General features: G+C 44.5%; 1 protein-coding gene and 1 long non-coding RNA gene across 5 annotated transcripts; one reads left to right on the top strand and one right to left on the bottom strand.

The window, feature by feature from the left end:
* The first annotated feature begins 99 nt into the window (after positions 1-99).
* On the top strand, positions 100-12,508 carry ap2m1b (adaptor related protein complex 2 subunit mu 1b). 4 transcript variants are annotated; one of them, XM_056373665.1, is made up of 6 exons: positions 100-786; positions 1,922-2,043; positions 4,148-4,412; positions 8,838-8,921; positions 11,097-11,304; positions 12,214-12,508. In XM_056373665.1, exons 3-6 carry the CDS (start codon positions 4,301-4,303, stop codon positions 12,410-12,412), a joined length of 603 nt encoding a protein of 200 aa, XP_056229640.1. In that variant the 5' UTR covers positions 100-786; positions 1,922-2,043; positions 4,148-4,300; the 3' UTR covers positions 12,413-12,508. The 4 variants fall into 4 exon arrangements, with proteins under 4 accessions (XP_056229640.1, XP_056229643.1, XP_056229642.1 ...); XM_056373668.1 differs by having other exon boundaries at positions 111-786; positions 11,160-11,304; XM_056373667.1 differs by lacking the exon at positions 100-786 and adding an exon at positions 821-1,072.
* Positions 8,946-11,090, bottom strand: LOC130167462 (uncharacterized). Its single transcript, XR_008827292.1, has 3 exons — positions 9,312-11,090; positions 9,199-9,226; positions 8,946-9,156 (listed from the first exon to the last, which is right to left on the bottom strand). It is a non-coding gene; the product is annotated as an uncharacterized LOC130167462 (long non-coding RNA).
* Positions 12,509-19,188: the final 6,680 nt, after the last annotated feature.

Genomic DNA, 19,188 nt, shown 5'->3' with positions numbered 1-19,188 from the left:
GACTTTATGAAGTAGATCTTTGTTTAATATTTATTGTCGAAAATGTCCTGCACCCCCACCCCCATCCCTCCCGCGCCTAAAACGGCCCTTTGCTGCATTTTCCCTAACACATTTCTCACACAGAGTCTGGAGGTTTTCAGGCCCCTGCAATTCTGGAGCCCCAGAGTTTCAGATATGTCCTTCAGGGTCCCACCTAGACTACACCCAACCCTGGAAACATGGATCATGGATCCTATGGGTGCTGTTTCCAGAGATCTTAGGCCTGCTGAGTGATGATCAGTCCTAAGGAGGGAGGGACGCGTCCCAATCCACACACCCGCCACCTCGGTCTCAGCGCGCGGCTAGAGCAGAGACCACAGGCCCGGTTCCTGTTGGTGAGAGGACCACACCAAGACTCCGGTATTGACCTGGTAAAAATAAGATCTGTACTGAGTTAAAATAGAGTCTGATCTAGCGGGAGGAGTCTGGGTGGAGGAGGGTGGTGGTTCTGAACGGGACGCAGCCGGACCGGGCTCCGTCAGCTGACAGTCTGCTCCGCCGCCGACATCTTGCCTCCGACCGGAGGAGGCTGGAGAGTCCGGTTTTCACGGTCAAATGTCCGGATGGAGGGACGACGGGGCCTGAGCGGCTCTGTGGGAGGTAGCCCGGGGACACGGTGGCCTCTCTGTGGACCGGGTCAGGACACGGAGACGGACAGATCCACTGATTGTCTCTTCGTCCGTCTGTCTGTCCGCACTGCAGCAGTGGCGCATGGACTGCGGGGGAGTCGTCACCGTCTCCGCTGCGGTAACGTTAGCAGGTGTTGCTAGTGTGATGCCTTTCAGTTATTTATTGATAATCAATACCAGCGCTTTCTGAGTAAGTCGTGATTTATTGTCAGTTCTGAGTTAGTAGGAGCCGCCATTTAATTCGACACACACAGACAACAACTGTGTTGAATGATACTGGAGCTGTTTGTCTTTTTAATCACCGTTTATCGATAAACAACGTTATCTTCAGCTACATCTTAACGTCAGTGACTGGGCGGCAACTCCAGCCAGTGTGTCAGCGGGAGTCGATCCGAACGTTAAAGGTGACATATTACCGTAATACAGGCCGCATTTTGGTTTTTCCTGAATGCCGAACGTACCGTAAGAGTCCACTGTCACCGACTGCCAACATGACCAGATATAGTATGAGTGCAGATGTGTCAAATTAAATGTCAGATTTTTAAATGGAGTTCGGATTGTGCTCCGTCGAACAGACCGTGCAGGGACCTGCGAGCTACCTACGTCACCACCGTGAAGAGTAACGTTACTTTATATTTATTATCTGTTGACTGTGGTTAATTTTTATCGACTGGGACACAGAAGGACCAGCCAAGCTAACATGCTAACTAGCAGCTGCAATGTTAAAGGGACCGATTAGTGGAAGTGGACGCTGTTAATTGAACACAAACACAACACAGCTACTTTATTTTTTATATAATCTCACATATAAACACGGTCTGTAGACGACCAAGGAAAAAATGGTTTAACAGAAACATATGTAAATTAAAAGGTCACAATTCTGACTCATTTCATAATAAGCTTCAGTTTGTAAATCTCATTATTTTGACTGACATTATTATAATATATATTTATGGCTGAAATTCGTACCTGTGTATAAATCTGAGGATGAAGAGTTGATTCAAGATTTAATGTTTCTCTGTGTTTAATGTAATGTAAGTAAAAGTCTTAGAAAAGCATCTTTTTATGAAGTGTTTTCTCTGTGTTTACTGTCTCAGTGATAAAGAAAATGTTAAACAGACGTAATGAGTAATGACAGAAATATTGGTAATTGGAAGCTGACATGATGTATGATCAGTCACTGTTTGTTGCCCCCCTCACCAGCAGATCCACAGTAAACTCCTCTGTAGTAATAACCCTCCTCCTCTGTGTAGTGACTCTTCGTCATGATCCTTTTCTGAGTGACTGATGCTGTCGGCCATGATTGGAGGACTCTTCATCTACAACCATAAAGGGGAGGTGTTGATCTCCAGGGTGTGTACCGTGACGACATCGGGTGAGTCCTGACGTTTACTGCTGAAGTGCCCATGAGCCAGACATTAAACTCATCCACAGTTTTTGCTATTGCTACATAGCTAATGTTAGCAGAAATGTGAGTTCAGCATCACATTCAGCCCTTTACTCACCAACAGCTGTCTCTAGCGGTGGAAACAAACACCAATATTAACTCTTGTCTCTATCACGTCTTTTCTTCTAGTGAAGTTAGCATGCTAACCAACTAGTTTTCTGATACTGAGTCACTGTAGCCCCCAGTCTGTCCAGAAGAAGTAGCTGCTCAGAGGACGTAGTATAACCTCTTGTGTTGTGAACATAACCACCATCTCCGTCAGGAAACCACGTTCAGCAGCAGAGAAAAATCACAAACAGATCCTTCACATGCGTCTGTGTGCAGCTTGAATTATAATTACAAGTAAGACACAAAAAAAGATAATAATAACAATATTAGTGATTTATAATTGAATAATAATGATTAGTTAATAATAATTAAAAGTCAAACACAAACAATAAACATTGTTCCTGATGTGAGTCTCAGTCAAACATATAAGATCTGCTCACAGCACAGTCACAGAGTCAGACTGAATATTTCATCTACATAAGACTGAGCATTAATCTGCGGAGCCGTTTGAAAAGCTACAGGTTTGTCTCTGTATTGACACACAGGACACAGGTCTGTGCTTCAGTGTTAGGTGGTGATTCATCAGACAGACATATGTGACTTATTGTCTCTTCATTTGGACTCAGTGTCTCTGACATCAGAGTTTTCGTCACTTTGTTTCTTGTCTTGACAGAAATGATTTTCACTTATGTTCCAGAGCTGGTTACAGCTGGGTCATTAACTCAGTGTGTGACAGATGGATTTTTTATTGTATTATTGCTTCACCAGTTTCTGTCAGCTGATAGTTGGTGATAGACCGTGAAACATTGATCAAATGATAGTAACCTAACACAACAGATATTAGTTGTGTTGATTTGCAGTGAAGATTCATCAGTGAACAGCTGATTTAGATGTTGTATATATACCTGGACTGACCACAGTCAGCAGCTTCAGACAGAGGTTCGGTGTTTGCACCTCTCTCTGTAGCAGCAAAGCTGAGTACTAAATGTGCTGCAGCCTCAGTCTTCCTGTCGCTGCGATGCAGGATGCCTGTTGCTAGGCAACAGCAGCAGCATAGAGAAACCTTATAGTGATGAGATCATAGCAGTCTGCACTGATAACATGGCTGCTGATGGAAGGAGCTGCGACTGGATTTTTACGACAGACTGAGACGTCTGTCTGCTTCTGACTGAAACATCCTAATCACAGAAGTCTGTCAAAACAGACCATCAGTGAGGCATGGTGTTGCTATGGACACGCTCTGGACTACAGATCATGTCCTACACATGTGAGGGAACATGTGTGTTTGGTTTATATTTATCTGTCAGTCAAAATAAAATTATGAAGTGATGGTCACAACATCTGTCAACAATCATAGTATAAAAAAATTTTCAGTCTACAACACAAACAAGTGCAAAGACAACATTTTATACATCATGTGGAATATTATTCCTGCATGCTGAAGTTCTAACACACACACACACACACACACACACACACACACACACACACACACACACACACACACACACACACACACACACATCTGTTCTGACTGCTGTTTGTTTGTGGCTGTTGTTTCATGTCTGTAAGGGTCTCTCTGATGAATTCATCATCATCATTGTCATCATACAGAGAGAGGAGAGAACAGAGAGAATAAAAACAATTTTAAACAATTAGAAAATGAATTCAGTGTCAAATCTTGGGACAGTGAGGAGGACCATCAGGCTCCAGAAAAAGTCAGTAAGTGGACCTTGAGTCGAGATAGTCACATGAAGAATGTTATTTGTTGATCTGATCCAGGATGAAAAAAAAACTTGAAACCACAAGGTTTGAATCTGCTGATGTTTCAAATGATGAAGGTTTTGGTGAAACCCTTGACATGTGATGTGGTTATAGGACAGACCTGAACCATCATACCAGGTTCTAATCCTCTGTCAGAACCGTGGTCAGTCTCCAGAAGCCTCTGCTTCACTGTAATCTTCTGCCTCATCTCTCTGTCCAGGAGAAATGTTGCGGACGTGTTTCATGTTAATGTTATCCAGACTGGCAGAAGGTCCGCTCTCCGGTCACCAACATCGCTCAGACCAGCTTCTTCCACATCGAGCGCTCCAACATCTCGCTGGCAGCCGTCACCAAGCTGAAAGTCAACGTCACCATGCTGTTCGAATTCCTCTACAAGATGATTGACGTGATGATGGCATACTTCAGTAAAATCACTGAAGTGAACGTCAAGAACAACTTGGACCTGATCTACGAGCTGCTGGACGGTAAACAGTGTTTGTCGTAACTTGTACCTTGAAAAAGAAGCATGCGACATGTACTGTCATTCAGTCGGCTTTATATTAAAGTTGCACGATTAATACATTCACATACGTACTTAAGCATCCAACATGCTGCAGGGCAGAGGGCTAACCTGGCTCACACATACACACCTGAGCCCGAGGCACTGGAGGTACTCTTCCTCATTCCTTGAAAACTCATGAACACGTCAATTCTGTATCAACAGTGTTCCCTAGCGGGTGCATAGCTACTTTACCTGTACGCTCACCACATTAACACATTTTAATTCTGTCCCATTACAAACCCCCCCCCCCCCCCCCCCCCCCCCCCCCCATTTTCAATGCCTCCCTATGTAAATTAACTCAAAATAATAACAGTGGTGACTTAGCCTGCACACTCAACATTAAACTTAAAAGAGCATCAACAGTTTGCTAATGCAACATGTGAACAACAAGGCACATTCCCCCAGTCCGTCTAAAAACAGCTGTCCAATCCAGTCTGTCTGGAGGTTTGGGGTGAACTGTGACCTGCACAGTGGTGACTCAGGAGACACCACAGGTGAGGGTGGTTTGGGAGAGGCCAGTCTTGGGGGCATGAGTGGGGTTTGCGTGTTAGGGGGTCCCACCATATCAGGGGGCACCAACAACTCTCCCTGTGGTTCTCTCTCTGGCACTGTCGCTGGTGGACACTGTCCCACAGTGGACTGTCTCGCCAGGGGCCACTCCGGGGAGCTGTCCAACTCTGAGCCTGTTCCGTGACCCAGGCGTACATGATCGTGTTTCCTTGCGGAACACATGTTCATCCTTCAGCTTAACAACTTATGAGCCCGGGCCGCTCTGTCTCAGGATAACCCCAGCAGCGGTGGCTGGGTACTGTTACTGCTGAAGTTTCTCACAGACATGGTCATCAGGTTTTAACTGTATCTCCCGTGCATGATGATCATGTCCCTTTTCTGCTTTTCTTGCTTCCTTTCCACTTGTGCCTTTATGTCGGGGCGCAGGAGATCCAGCCTTGACTTGGCTCATCAGCATCTCAGCTGTGGTGCATGCAGTCGTCGTCTGTGGCGTGAGGCGATATTTGAACAAGAAACGTGAAAGCCTCATGCTCATGGAATCTCCTGTCATCCGCTTCAAGCTGTCCTTCACAGTCTGCACAGCCCCCTCTGCCAAACCATTTGAGGCTGGGTGGAAAGGGGCCATCCAGATATGATGAATGTCATTCTGCTGCATGAACGCACCGAACAGGTCACTTGTGAACGTTGAGTCATTATCTGTGACCAGACTGTCAGGCAATCCATGGACTGCAAACACCTGTCTGAGCTTGTCTATGGTTGAGGGAGCTGTGATGTTGCTCATGCCTCTATGCATTTGTAATGTGCATCTACTAATATCAGCAACATTTGTCCCATAAAGGGGCCAGCAAAGTCAAAGTGCCACCTAGACCAGGGGCAGTCTGGCCACTCCCATGGATGCAAGGGGGCTGGTGGTGACATGTTCTGAATAGTCTGGCACTGTGTGCATGACTTTACTTTGTTCTCTAGATCCTGATCCATATTTGGCCACCAGACATAGGACCTTGCCAAGCTTTTCATCCTAGACACCCCTGGATGTGTCTCATGTATTTCCTCCACAATCTGTCTACATCCAGGGTGAGGTACGTCAACCCTCAACCCCCAGAAAATGCATCCATCCTGCAGACTCAGTTCTGTTTTACGTTTACCATATGGCTGCAACTCCTCCCCTTCCACAACACTTGACTAGCCCTGTAAAGGAAGCATTTTGACTCGGGAGAGGATCGGGTCCTTCTCTGTCCGCTGCTTGATCTGGCTCACTTTTACAGGAGTTTCTGCCATAGAGGTTAAAGTGCTTCACTGCAAATACAACTGCCAGACCTTTCTTGTCTAACTAAGAGTAACCCTTCTCCGCTGCAGACAGGGTCCTTGAAGCAAAACTAATGGGTTTCTCTGCACCGTCCTCCATCACATGCGAGAGTACTGCTCCAACCCCATAGGGAGAGGCGTCACATGACAGAGTGATATCTTTGGTAGGGTCAAAGTGAACCAGCAGCTTTGCTGAGTGGAGGAGGTCTTTAACCTCCTTAAAAGCTGTCTCCTGCTCCACACCCTATTTCCACTTAGTGTCATTGCGAAGCGGCTTGTACAGTGGGGCCAAAACTTTTGAGAGATCAGGAAGAAACTTGGCATAATAATTGACCATGCCTGTGCCCCAGGTAGGTCACGCTTGGAGCCATGAACACACTTACCACACTTCAGTCGCAGCCCCACCTGAGAGCCTCCTGGGCACCTGTTCCAGGTTAGCCGAATACTCCGCCTCCATCACCCTTGTGACCAAAATCTCATCCAGATACACAGCCACATGTGAACTCCCCCGCAACAAATTGTCCATCGTTCTTTGGAAAATGGCAGGGCTCGATGACACCCCAAAAACCAGCTGGTGGTATTTTAAAAGGCCCTTATGAGTGTTGATGGTAACGTACTTCTTTGAATCCTTATCAAAGAGCAGTTATTGGTAGGCATGGTTCATGTCAAGTTTTGTGAAATGCTTCCCCCCTGCGAGGGTCAGAAATAGGTCCTCCACCGTGGCAACGGGTACTCTGCCATCTTGGAGACTTGGTTCACCGTCAGTTTATAATTCCCACAAATCCTTGCCATCTTGTCCTCCTTTAACACGGGGACAATGGGAACTGCCCACCTTGAAAACTGGACTGGCTCAACAATGCCCAGTCGCTGCAGACATTCCAGCTCCTCCTCCACTTTGCCTTTCATACTTTAAAAACCTTGGGGTAGCCTTGGGGTCAACATGCAGTTTCACTGTAGCCCCCTTATGTCATGTCAGTATACTTTATTTCATGCCAGTTTAGTCTGAACTCGCGGAGCCAACAGACCAGGTCCACAGCCCTTAGCTATCAGCAGCATGACTCTTGCTCCCTGATCTTCAGCTCCAATGTCCACATAGAGCACTAACAAATGAGGATTTGGCTGCCCTGTATAAGTCCTCAGTTTAAGTTTTGATGAGCAAATGGGAGGCAGGTCAGACCCCCACGTCTGCTTGTAGGTCTCCTCACTGATGACAGATGCTGTAGTTCCTGAATCGATCCCAAACTCAATGTCCTGTCCTGTGACTGTGGCATAATCAGGCTCTGGGGGGGTTCTCATCAGCCCCATCTTCCTCTACCTCAAGCCCCAAACATATTGTAGGCACACACCGCGTCTTCGCCATCATCCTTGAGGTGGTATGTAGCAGCCAGTTGGGCTTTCCCCTGTATAGGTTTGCTTTTTTCCTTCGAGCTCGTACACTTTTTAGCCAAATGTCCCTTTTTATTACATGCGTGACAGACAGTGTCTTTGAATTTACAGTCATTTACATAGTGTATTCCCCCACACCGAATACATTCCACCTGCTTTGTTCCTTTAACAGTCTCTTTACCTGACTTTCTCCTGACCTGGTGCACCTGTGCCATCTGTGACCCTCCATTTCTTTTCTGAAAGTCCTTGGCATTATTTGCATCCATTTTCATACCTTGGGAAATTTCCATGGCTTTCTTGAAAGTCAAAGGTAGGGCTTCTCAGATCAGGCGGCGTTGTATGGCATCAGCATTTACCTATCACGGGGCCTATCAATCCAATACTGCCCCTGAGTCACAATGCTCTGAAAGCTGCCGAAGCTCAGCTACAGAGTTGGCTACACACTGGCCTGGCTTCCTAAAATGGCTATGAAATTTAAACTGTTGGACTATCACTGAAGGCTTGGGGTTGTGGTGGTTACCCACAAGCCGGACCAGTTCATCATATGGGGTCTCCCCCAGTTTTCCTTATGAGTTTATAAGTTTTCGCCCCACACACACTCAGGAGAATAGAGCGCTTCTTAGCCTCTTCAGTAATCCCAATAGCGAGGAAAAAGTGTCCCAACCTTTCCTCATACTCCTTCCGGTCCTCATTCCCCTCCACAAATTCACCGATAGTCCCGAATGTAGCAATCTGTACACAAAGCCTCCCGTCCTCGTGAAGCTCCTCTGCAGCGTCACTGTCGTCTATAGCCAGCACACTGTGGCCTAGCTATGCTAACAACACAAGCTCACCTCGTTGCCAAAAATATGTGGTAACTCAATTCAGGAGTGTTCATTAACAGGGTCAGGGCGGGGATGTGTCTGTATCTTCGCCTGTTCTCCTGAACTCCCAAGAGGACACATTTGAACGCTGCTGCTGTTCTGCTGCTCTGCTGTTTTTTTAGGTTTTGATTTTTGTAAGCGTTGGATGAGAAAATCAGAACCTAAAGAAAATACAGTGCAGACAGGAGCCATCAGAGCCCAGGACTCCGAGCTTCAGATCTGGACTGAGATGGTCCTGTTAGTCTGTTTGTCCGTGTGTCCTCATGGTCTCTGTGTCCCTGCAGAGATTCTGGACTTTGGTTATCCTCAGAACTCGGGAGACAGGAGCTCTGAAAACCTTCATCACTCAGCAGGGCATCAAGAGCCAGGTAGGACTCACTGAGCAGGTATGACCGTCATAACCTTCTGGTTCCAGCAGCACATGTTAAACTATGAACCTGATTATTCATTAACACAGACAGAGAACACACAGCTGTGATTTTCAGTAGAATAATTACAGACGATGAAGATGAAGAGTCAAATAAACTAAAGTCAGACAGTAACACCTGAATACTGAGACACCTGTGAAACATAAAAGTATACCTCTCTCCTGGTCCGTCTCTCCTGGTCCGTCTCTCCTGGTCCCCCTCACCTGGTCCCCCTCACCTGGTCCCTCTCTCCTGGTCCCCCTCACCTGGTCCCCCCTCACCTGGTCCCCCTCTCCTGGTCCCCCTCACCTGGTCCCCCTCACCTGGTCCCCCTCTCCTGGTTCCCCTCACACACTGCACACAACCGCACACACTGCACACCAACGCACACACTACATACAACCACACACACTGCACACAACCGCACACACTACATACAACCGCACACAGTGCACACAACCCCACACACTGCACACCACCACACACACTGCACACAACCGCACACACTACACACAACCGCACACACTACACACAACCGCACACACTGCACACAACCGCACACACTACATACAACCGCACACAGTGCACACAACCACACACACTGCACACCACCACACACACTACACACAACCACACACACTGCACACCACCACACACACTACACACAACCGCACACACTGCACACAACCGCACACACTACATACAACCGCACACAGTGCACACAACCACACACACTGCACACCACCACACACACTGCACACAACCGCACACACTGCACACAACCGCACACACTACACACAACCGCACACACTGCACACAACCGCACACACTACATACAACCGCACACATTGCACACAACCACACACACTGCACACCACCACACACACTGCACACAACCGCACACAATGCACAACACCACAACTCTGACCCCTCCAGACCAGAGAGAAGACTGTTTCCTCTGTTTCTGTCAGTTAAATAGAAAAGATCTGATGAGTGTGGAGGGTGTGAAGAAGTTTAAAGGCTCCTCTGACAGTGAGCCATTAACTTTAATAACTGAGTCATTAGTCAAATAATGGGATTACTTTGAGTATCTGATGAGTGACTGATAATAAACTCATACTACACTGACATTGTTACTGTGTGTAAAACAGTATGTAGATCAAAGTAATGAAGTTCAATGTTCTTCTTCTCTGATTTTCAACCAGAGATATTAGAGGAGTTAGACCTCCCTGTAAATTCACATATGAATGTGTGTGTGTATGCTGCAGTATATTGACATATTGAACATTGACAGTGAGCTGCTTCATATTCAGAGGAGCTGACTGGACAATAAGGTGTCTCACACTTGTTTTACACATATGTTTTATATATGTACACACACACACACACACACACACACATATATATATGTATATATGTATATGTGTGTATGTGTGTAAAATAACAGGTTTGAGCTCAGACTTCATCAGGATGTTTTTACAGAACTTCTACAGCAGTGTCTCATCTTACCATTATTATTATTTATTAATATATCATATCTAAGGCCATGACAAATGATTATTCTCTGGATGAATGAGTTGTCTGTTATCAGCAGTTCCTCACGTCTGAGGAGCTAAAGACTAAAACTGCTGCTGATGACTGTTTTAGTGATCAATCCATTCATCTAAGGGATGAGTTTTCTTCCAGACACACTGGTGCCATCAGTCAATGTAGGATTAGTCCAGATTCTGGTCTAAACATCTTCTCAAACATTCAGCCAGTGTGAATCCTGAGACTTCATATTAAACAGCTCTTCCTGCACTTCCACATGAAGTAGTCAGTGATCACACTGTGCACCATGAAATCAATCATCACCAAATAACCCTGGTTAAACAACAACACACATCAGGAGACAAACATCTGGAAACATCATGTTCCTACATGCTGAACAGGAGCTTTGATAAAGTAGTTAATAGACTCTTACTTGTTGACAGTATCACAGTTGTTCTCTATTTCTTATCAAAATAGTTGTTGATTGATTTCTGTTGATTGATCAAGAGGGTGACTTCGTCTAACAGTGTGTGTGTTCATGTGTGTGTGTTTATCTGTGTTTTTTTTCTGTTTATTTGTGTATGTTCATCTGTGTGTGTTTTCAAGTGTCTGTTCATATGTGTGTCTTTGTGTGTGTGTTTATCTGTGTATTTATGTGTGTGTATTCAGGTCAGGTGCTCAGCGCTCTCGTCTCAGGGCTGGTGCTGATGAAGCATTACCCGAGCAGGATGCCTGAATGTAAATTTGAGATGAATGACAAGATAGTCATGGACAGGCAGGGGAAAGGAGGAAGCTCTGAGGACACCGGCAAGAGGTCAGAGGTCACACAGCAACGTCACCTTCAGCTGTATCACCTGAGTCTAAACAGGTTTTCACTTTTAGTGGGCGGAGCAAGAGAGGAACAACATTTACTCCACGTTCAGTGCTTTGTCTCTTCACTGACATTTAATTATTAATGATCATTATCTTAATTATTCATTAAAAAATTATTTATTTATTAATTTTAGTCATCAGGCCTGAGTCAGGATTTAAATCAGCATTGTCTGAGAGCACTAAACACCTGATCTGAGCCTGTGAAAACTGCACTTTCCTTTGGTACTACATTTTTTCAACCGCTGTACTACCATATTCCTACAGACAAGCGCACCTACGGAGTGCACTGCATTATGCTGCTTTCTGATTCGCTCAGCTGACCTCTAGCTGCAGCGTAATAAAGTAATAAAGTGCTGCTTTAATGCAAAGAAAATGCATGTACATTCAATGCATATTGGATAATTTCAGTGGGCGTCTTTTAAAGGTGTCTTAACCCATTTATACCGGGTGCTGCGTAGCGCAACATTGAGTCTCCTGCCGGCTGCTGCGTAGTGCAGCATTGTTGATTTCTCGTCATTTTCATGACGCATGCAGCATATAAATATGTAAAATATGTATAAATATATCATGAAAATGACGAGGAATCAACAATGCTGCACTACGCAGCAGCCGGTATAAATGGGTTAAACACATTTTATCTGCTGGCCCTGCCCACAGCAGCTCTGCTAGTGTTTCCTGCTGCCTCACCTAACTGTCATCGCACTGATATAATATACTGCAGGTAACACAATGACAATGCATGACTACCTCATACAACCCCATGTCCAATAACCCAAACTATACCTTTAAAACTCACGGTGTATCAGCGATGGGCTAAGCCAGGCCGTCTGACTGTGTCATCTGTGTTCAGGTACCGAACCACCAAAGACATCATCCTTCCCCTTCAGAGTCGTCCCTCTGGTCTGAGAGGTGGGTCGGACAAAACTGAAGGTCAAGGTCGTCATCAAGTCCAACTTCAAGTCCTCACTGCTGGCTCAGAAGATGGAGGTACGACCAGCAACCTCGGAGGCTGGAAAAAGAAGCCAACACAGAGGAACCAACAGCTGTAGTTCCTCTGATGACCACTAGAGTCTCCATAGACTGCCATGTTAAAATGTCCAATTTTACAGCAGAAATAAACATGTTTACAGCCTGGAACAAAAGCAGTTTTGGTCTCTATTGCTAATTCCTCTGTCATGACAACTGTTTATATAACTCACCTGTTTACATTTTATTTTAAGGCTTAAAGTTATGTAGAATTGAGGGCGTGGCCTCTTTGAGTGACAGGTGGGTGAGTGTATGCCTGCCACAAGCCGGCATTCAGCTCGACACACGCCCCTCCTCTGACCATTTTTGGATTAGCTGGGCATTAGTAGTGGAGTCAAGTACTGCCAAGACGGCGACGATGGAGCAGCTTCATCTTTATTTACAGTCTACCCATAGACCCCTGTTTTTGTTTTAGCCACGCCTCTCTGCTGAATTCTGTCTTCCTCTACATCCTGTTCTAAGTCCAGTTTGGGATGAATCTTGCTGATCAGCGATTGATCTGCTGATCAGTGATTGATCTGACTTCTCCTCTGCCCATCTGGGTCTGAGTCTGAATCTGAGTCAGATCAGAGTGAATACACCAGATTGACCTGAGGATCAGAGCTGAGATGATGTGACGTCTTATTATAATGGTGATCTGTCTGGTTAACAGTGAGCAAATAACCACGGAACTGATGGTTCAGGGTTAATGTCAGAACATGAGGCCTGTACTACGAAGCAAGTTCAACATAGCCAGGATAACTTTTAGTTATCTGGGTTAACTGAACCTAACATTGTCCCTCCTGGACAACCTGTACTACGAAGCTGGTTACCAACTGGCTCAGTTAACCCTGGGTTTACCTGTCCGGTTACGAGCGTGTTCCTGTGAAAGAGGCGGAGTTTTTAGTTATACGCAACAAAGTCTGAACCATGAATGAAGTTCTTAATATATGAGAAGAAACGCTGATACTTCCAGGTAAGTTCGGTTACAGCAACGTCCAAAGGTAATATTCAACAAGGTGAAATGTAAACATGATCACGTGACTAGAATTAAAAAAAAATACTATTTCCATGTTTAAATATAATTTCTATTAATGTCAGACTAAAGATATATTGTAAATAAGTGCATGAATTAACATTACGTTTGAGTATTTTTGCTGTTTTGTCTGATGATGAACAAACTGTAAATGAACATGTGATGCTGATAAAACGGCCAGAGCACTGAAGGGTGCGAGGACCCTATTGAAACTAGTGTTTATTAGGGCCTGAGCACCGAGTGTACCAGGGCCCAGCGGTGTCGGAGGTTCCAGGAACCTATTGTTTTTGTAGAGATTATTATTATTTTTCTGCTGGAATATTTGATTTTTGAGGACGTTAACATACTCGAAAACTCACAAAAATTGGCACAGACCACCCAAAGGTGCACAGGAGTCCGAGGGCCCGTTCAGGGCCGTTACTAGCTTTTTGGGGGGCCTATGCAAGATGCTGTTTGGGGGCCCCTATTTTGTCAAACTACAATGGGGGGAATCCAACCCCTTTAAGATGATCTGAGGAGATGCATCAATGTGTTACACTTGAAGAGGAAAACAGGCTTGATTCATGAAAAACTCTCAAATTCAAATTAAACATCTCAAATTGACCCAGCAACCAAAAGCTACAGAGAATGATAATAAAAGGTAAACAATGTCAATAAATGCAACAGATTTTCCTTTTTTTTAATTTTGAGAACAAAGTTCTTAAACATGAAACATAACTCAACATAAAATTCTCTCCCCTCCCACCTAAAACAATAAAAACAAATAAATTGGCTGGTTCTGCTCGGACTGGAGCTCCAAAGTATTTCAGAATTGTACCTGCAAAGACAAAGCTCCTTAGGTTACCAAGCAAAATTGATCATAAGAAAATATTATATTTTATATAATTTCAGTTATGTTGCACTGATACAGAAAAATTCATAATCTTGCAATATACAATGTCCATTTAAAGCATGCACCCAATTTCAAAGTTGTCACCTTCAGGCTTTTTCTGCTTTCATCTGCAAATCCTAAAGTAATGTTACTGTGGTAAATATTTAACAGCATAGGAGGTCTATGACTGAGAGGCGACACCCACCGGACAACGACATCACAGACATCATATAAAGCTGGGTTTATTTGCATCCAAACAATGCTAACTAGCTAGCTGAACTAGCTAATTTATCAATTTAGCTAAGGCTAGCTGAGCTAACCAGCAGGACAAAAGTAGCAAACTTGCTCAAAAACTGGCTAATTATAACTAAAGCCTTCACCTCACAAGTGAATCTACACAATTAACAAATGTCTCACCTTTTGCTTGTGAGCGTTTTACTTCTTCAGTTTTCTTCTTGTATCTTTCCCTCTGAACCAGAGGGATAAGTCCTTTTTGATGCCATGATACCATAACTAACACTACCGTTATTCTCCTCACTGATGTTCACTGACGTGAGATGCGGCTGTCAGTCATCCCATCATACCTGTCGGCGGACGTCCCTCATTGCCTGACAGCCTAATGATGATTTTGATTACACAAGCTGTGGCTTGTGTGTTTAGGGTAATCAAGTTATATCCTACATTCAATTTTTGAGCATATAAGTGCTTCACTAAACACATGAGGAGGCTTTGCTGGCTACAAATAAAGACAGGTAATTGTAACCCTCCCCAAATACATTGAGGCTGAACTTGCAGCTTGGGGCCCTCTAGTGGCTGCGGGGGCCCTACGCATCGGCATAGTCCGCATATAGCAAGAAACGGCTGTGGGCCCGCTCAACGCTGCTTGCAGCTTTAATGTCAGACTGTTTCTGCTGCAGAGAGGAGAGAAAGAGAAGAGGAGAGGACTAGTTGATGTCTGATGAGTCAGACCGTCTGAAATGTTCATTTATAATCATGGAAATAATTAACAGCTTGTGGCTAATTGTTCTAATCAAAGACATCAGAGGTTTGGTTTTTATTTCCAGTTGTGGTCACAGAGTCTCCTCATGTTATTCTGAAGAAGAGAGTAAAAGCTTCATCACTGTCAGGAATCCTGTCGGATTAAAGAATATCTGTTCAATTAAAATGAAGCTATAATAGTAATTATATAAGCTATTTATTTATAAACACTTGGTGCTTTTTTTTTTTTAGAAGCTTTGTTTTAAAACCAGAGAGGACACATGGAAACCTCATACAGGAAAACTATTCCACTGATTTTTTACATTTTATATCTATTACTCGTTTATATTGATCACTTTATTGTAAACTCTTTTGTCCCTGTCAGGATCCTGTAGGAATGATGACTCTGTTTTTCCAGTGATTTGATTGGTCAGTAGTTTGGCTGTTGACAGGTTTTGAGCTGATCTTCTGGTCCATTAAAATCCACGATGTAAGCAGAGACTCTGAACTCTGAGCCTCCTGAGTCTGTAATACAGTAGATTTGTGTGTGTGTGTGTGTGTGTGTGTGTGTGTGTGTGTGTGTGTGTGTGTGTGTGTGTTGTTTTTGTTGCCTCTGTGATGTACTGGTCGATAGTTCGACCTCTGAGCTGAGTGTGTGCTGACACAGAGTCCAGATCAGAGCAGCTCTGCAGCATCAGCACTAACACATCAACACCAGCACCACCCACTGCTGCAGCCGCCACGTCAGCTAAACACCTCTGCATTACATCAGCAGGTCAGACAGAGGGGGGCTCAGCCGGCTGCAGCAGGTGAACCTCACCAGGTGTGTCTCTCTGTGTTGTAGCTGAAGCGCATGGCGGGGATGAAGGAGTCGCAAATCAGGGCCACGACATGAATTCAGTGACCTCACAGTCCGTCTCCTCCCCTCAGTGTTCACCCGAGTCAGACCCCAACTCACAGACCTGAACCATATGTTGATCTGATTCAGTGTGACTTCACTTCCTGAGCATATCATTATCTCTGATATCCCTCCAGAATAAAGCTCCAGAGAAACAGAGGGTGCAGAACTTCATTGAGAATCCTCCTGTTTTTAAGTTCTCTTCAGTATCACAATAATCCAGTGATAGTTGTCTGAACATCATGATCCACTGCAGACAGGAGCTGGTCACAGCTGATTCAGCTGCTGGCAATCAGACAGCCTGACTCCATGGAGACGGATACAGACACTGACCTGTGGATACGTTACTACAAACCATGTGATGAGGTTTTATAGCCTCTTTCTCTGATCGTGGTTTTAACTTTTTCTGTTGTCACGTTCCTCCTCCTCAGGTGTTGTTTGCTCCGTCAGGTCTGAAGGTTCGATACCTGAAGGTGTTTGAGCCGAAGCTGAACTGTAGTGATCAATTTCATTAAATGGCTTCGTTAAATCAGATGAAGGGCCAGGACATGCTGCTGATGGCGCCACTGGGGCTAATGGGAAGAAGGATACCCCATCATTGTTGTTGCCGTCGTTATCCTCTCCAGCTTTGGGATAGGACACTGTTCAAAATGTCTTAGAAAATGTCGTCTGTGCTCAGTGGGCTCTTAACCTGGAACACCTGTCTGAACATCCTATCTCTGACTGTCCTCAGGCTCAGGCTCAGGATGCAGGATGGATCTATGGACTCCTGTGGTAACTGATATCCACATTTAATATATATGAAAAAAAAAACATTCCACAGGAGCCAGAGTTTCTGGTTTTTCATCTGCTGCTTATTACTGCCACGTGATTAGATATTTACATTTACCTGCAGGTGTGCAGGTGTATCCACTGAATGCCTGGATTTAATTCCTGGTTATCCCATGTCAGAATCTAATGACTGAGCTCTGTGGGCTCAGCCAATCACACTCCAGGACACACAGGTGGCGGAGACATCATCAGAGCAACAGGAAGTCAAACCAAAACCACCCAATGGTCAGAAACCAGGAAGTGTATTTGAGAGTGTTTGGGTGAACTGACCCTTTAACAGAGTGAGACCTCCTGTCTCATAGTCTGTGATGTGTGTCACTACCCATCATGCATCAGGCTCCTTCAGTGTCAACCTGTTTACTCTCAGTGTTTAGTGAAGATGAGATTTTACTTGGTTTATTTTTTACACTTTTTGTATCAGGGTGTGTGTGTGTGTGTGTGTGTGTGTGTGTTTGCGTGTGAGTGTTTTCTGTATTAAATCTGCTGCAGGTGGTTAAAACTGTCTCTGCCATTTTTTCCACATGACAGTTTCTTTAACAAAAAGATGCTTTTCCAACATATTAATCAATTCAGATCAACTGACCAATCAACTAATCAATCAGCTCAAATATAAACTGTTATGTAGTTCAAATTTCTCACAGTGCATCATATTTTTAACATTCTTCATTAGTTTTATAGTGTCAAGAAAAAGTAAGTGAACCCTTTGGAATAACCTCCATTTATGTATAAATGTGTCCTTAAATATGATCAGATCTTCATCCAAGTTACAATTATGAACAAACATAGTCTATTTTGACTAATAAGACACAAGTCATTGTTTTGTTCTTGTCCATATTGAAGTCATTCAGATCTAAATCATTTAAACTAAACTACCACATTGTAGCTGGAAAAAGTATGTGAACTCTTGACTGATGGCATCAACAGACGCTAAGTGGAGTCAGGAGTTATCAAACCTGGAGTCCAGTCAATGGAACAAGATTGGAGGTGTGGGTTAGAGACTTTGGCTCATAAAAAACTCTCAAACATTTTGAGTTTGCTGTTCACAACAAGCATCAGATGATGTGAACCAGGCCTCAAAAAAGATCTCAGAAAACTTGTGATCAACAATTGTTGATTAGCATGAAGCTGAAAGGGTCACAGAGTCATCTCAAAGAGTTTAGATCTTCATCAGTCCACAGTCACGCTGTCTATAGATGAAGATGATTTAGTTCTGTGGCTACTCTGTCTAGAAGTGGACGTCCACCTGAGATGACTCCAAAGGCAGAACACAGTAGCTCTGTAAGGTTAACAAAGGAGCTCAGTCACAGCTGAAGGCTTAAAGGAATCATTAGAGCTGGTTCATGAGTCCACCACACACACATCATGGTGCATGGTTGTTATGCCCCTGAATTTATAAAGAGCAGCTTTACACTCCACTGTGCTACTGGGGAAATGTGTTATGGACTGATGACACCAAGGTTGACTTGTTTGGGAAAAACATGCACCGTGTGTGTGGTGTAGAAAGCCACTGCATACTAACATCCCATCATCATCCCAGAGGTGAAGCAGGTGGAGGGAGCATCATGATTGGGGCTAATTTTCTGCCTCTGGACCTGGACAGCTCCACATCAGAGAGGAAAATGAATTCTCAAGTTCATCAAGGATAATGTCAGGGTGACTGTCCACCTGCTGAAGCTCAGGAGAAGCTGGGTGACGCTACAGGACAATGACCCTAAACATCAAAATAAATCTACTACAGAATGGTTTCAAAGAAAATCCACCTTCTGGATTGGTCCAGTCAAAGCCCACACCTTAATCTAGCAGAGATGCTGTGCAAAGGTCTGAAACTGAGACCAGAGATTGAGACCTCAGACTGAGACGGACTGAGACCACACATTTATACTACCACAGACCCACAGACTGAGACCAGAGACTGAGACCTTAGACTCAGACTTCAAACTGTGACTTCAGACCACATACTGAGACTTCAGACTGAGACCACAGACTAAGACAAGACCTCAGAGTGAGACCTCAGACTGTGACCACATACTGAGACCTCAGACTGTGACCACAGACTGAGACCTAGACTAATACCACAGACCCAATGACAGAGACCACAAACTAAGACTGCAGACTGAGATCTCACACTAAGACCAGACACTGACCCCTCAGACTGAGACCTAGGACTGAAACACAACCTGAGACCAGAGACTGAAACTGAGACTGA

The sequence above is a fragment of the Seriola aureovittata genome, chromosome 4 (assembly GCF_021018895.1).
Source record: "Seriola aureovittata isolate HTS-2021-v1 ecotype China chromosome 4, ASM2101889v1, whole genome shotgun sequence".
NCBI classification, from domain to species: domain Eukaryota; kingdom Metazoa; phylum Chordata; class Actinopteri; order Carangiformes; family Carangidae; genus Seriola; species Seriola aureovittata.
Note: the sequence above shows the minus strand (reverse complement) of the source record. Positions and strands in the feature narration are given on the sequence as shown.

What these genes read in the sequence shown, in the direction of transcription:
- ap2m1b (XM_056373665.1), top strand. Translation starts at nt 4,301, where the DNA reads ATGCTGTTCGAATTCCTCTACAAGATGATTGACGTGATGATGGCATAC. An exon ending in GATCTACGAGCTGCTGGACG is followed by an intron (nt 4,413 to 8,837) that starts GTAAACAGTGTT and finishes GTGTCCCTGCAG; the next exon opens with AGATTCTGGACTTTGGTTAT. An exon ending in TCTGAGGACACCGGCAAGAG is followed by an intron (nt 11,305 to 12,213) that starts GTCAGAGGTCAC and finishes ATCTGTGTTCAG; the next exon opens with GTACCGAACCACCAAAGACA.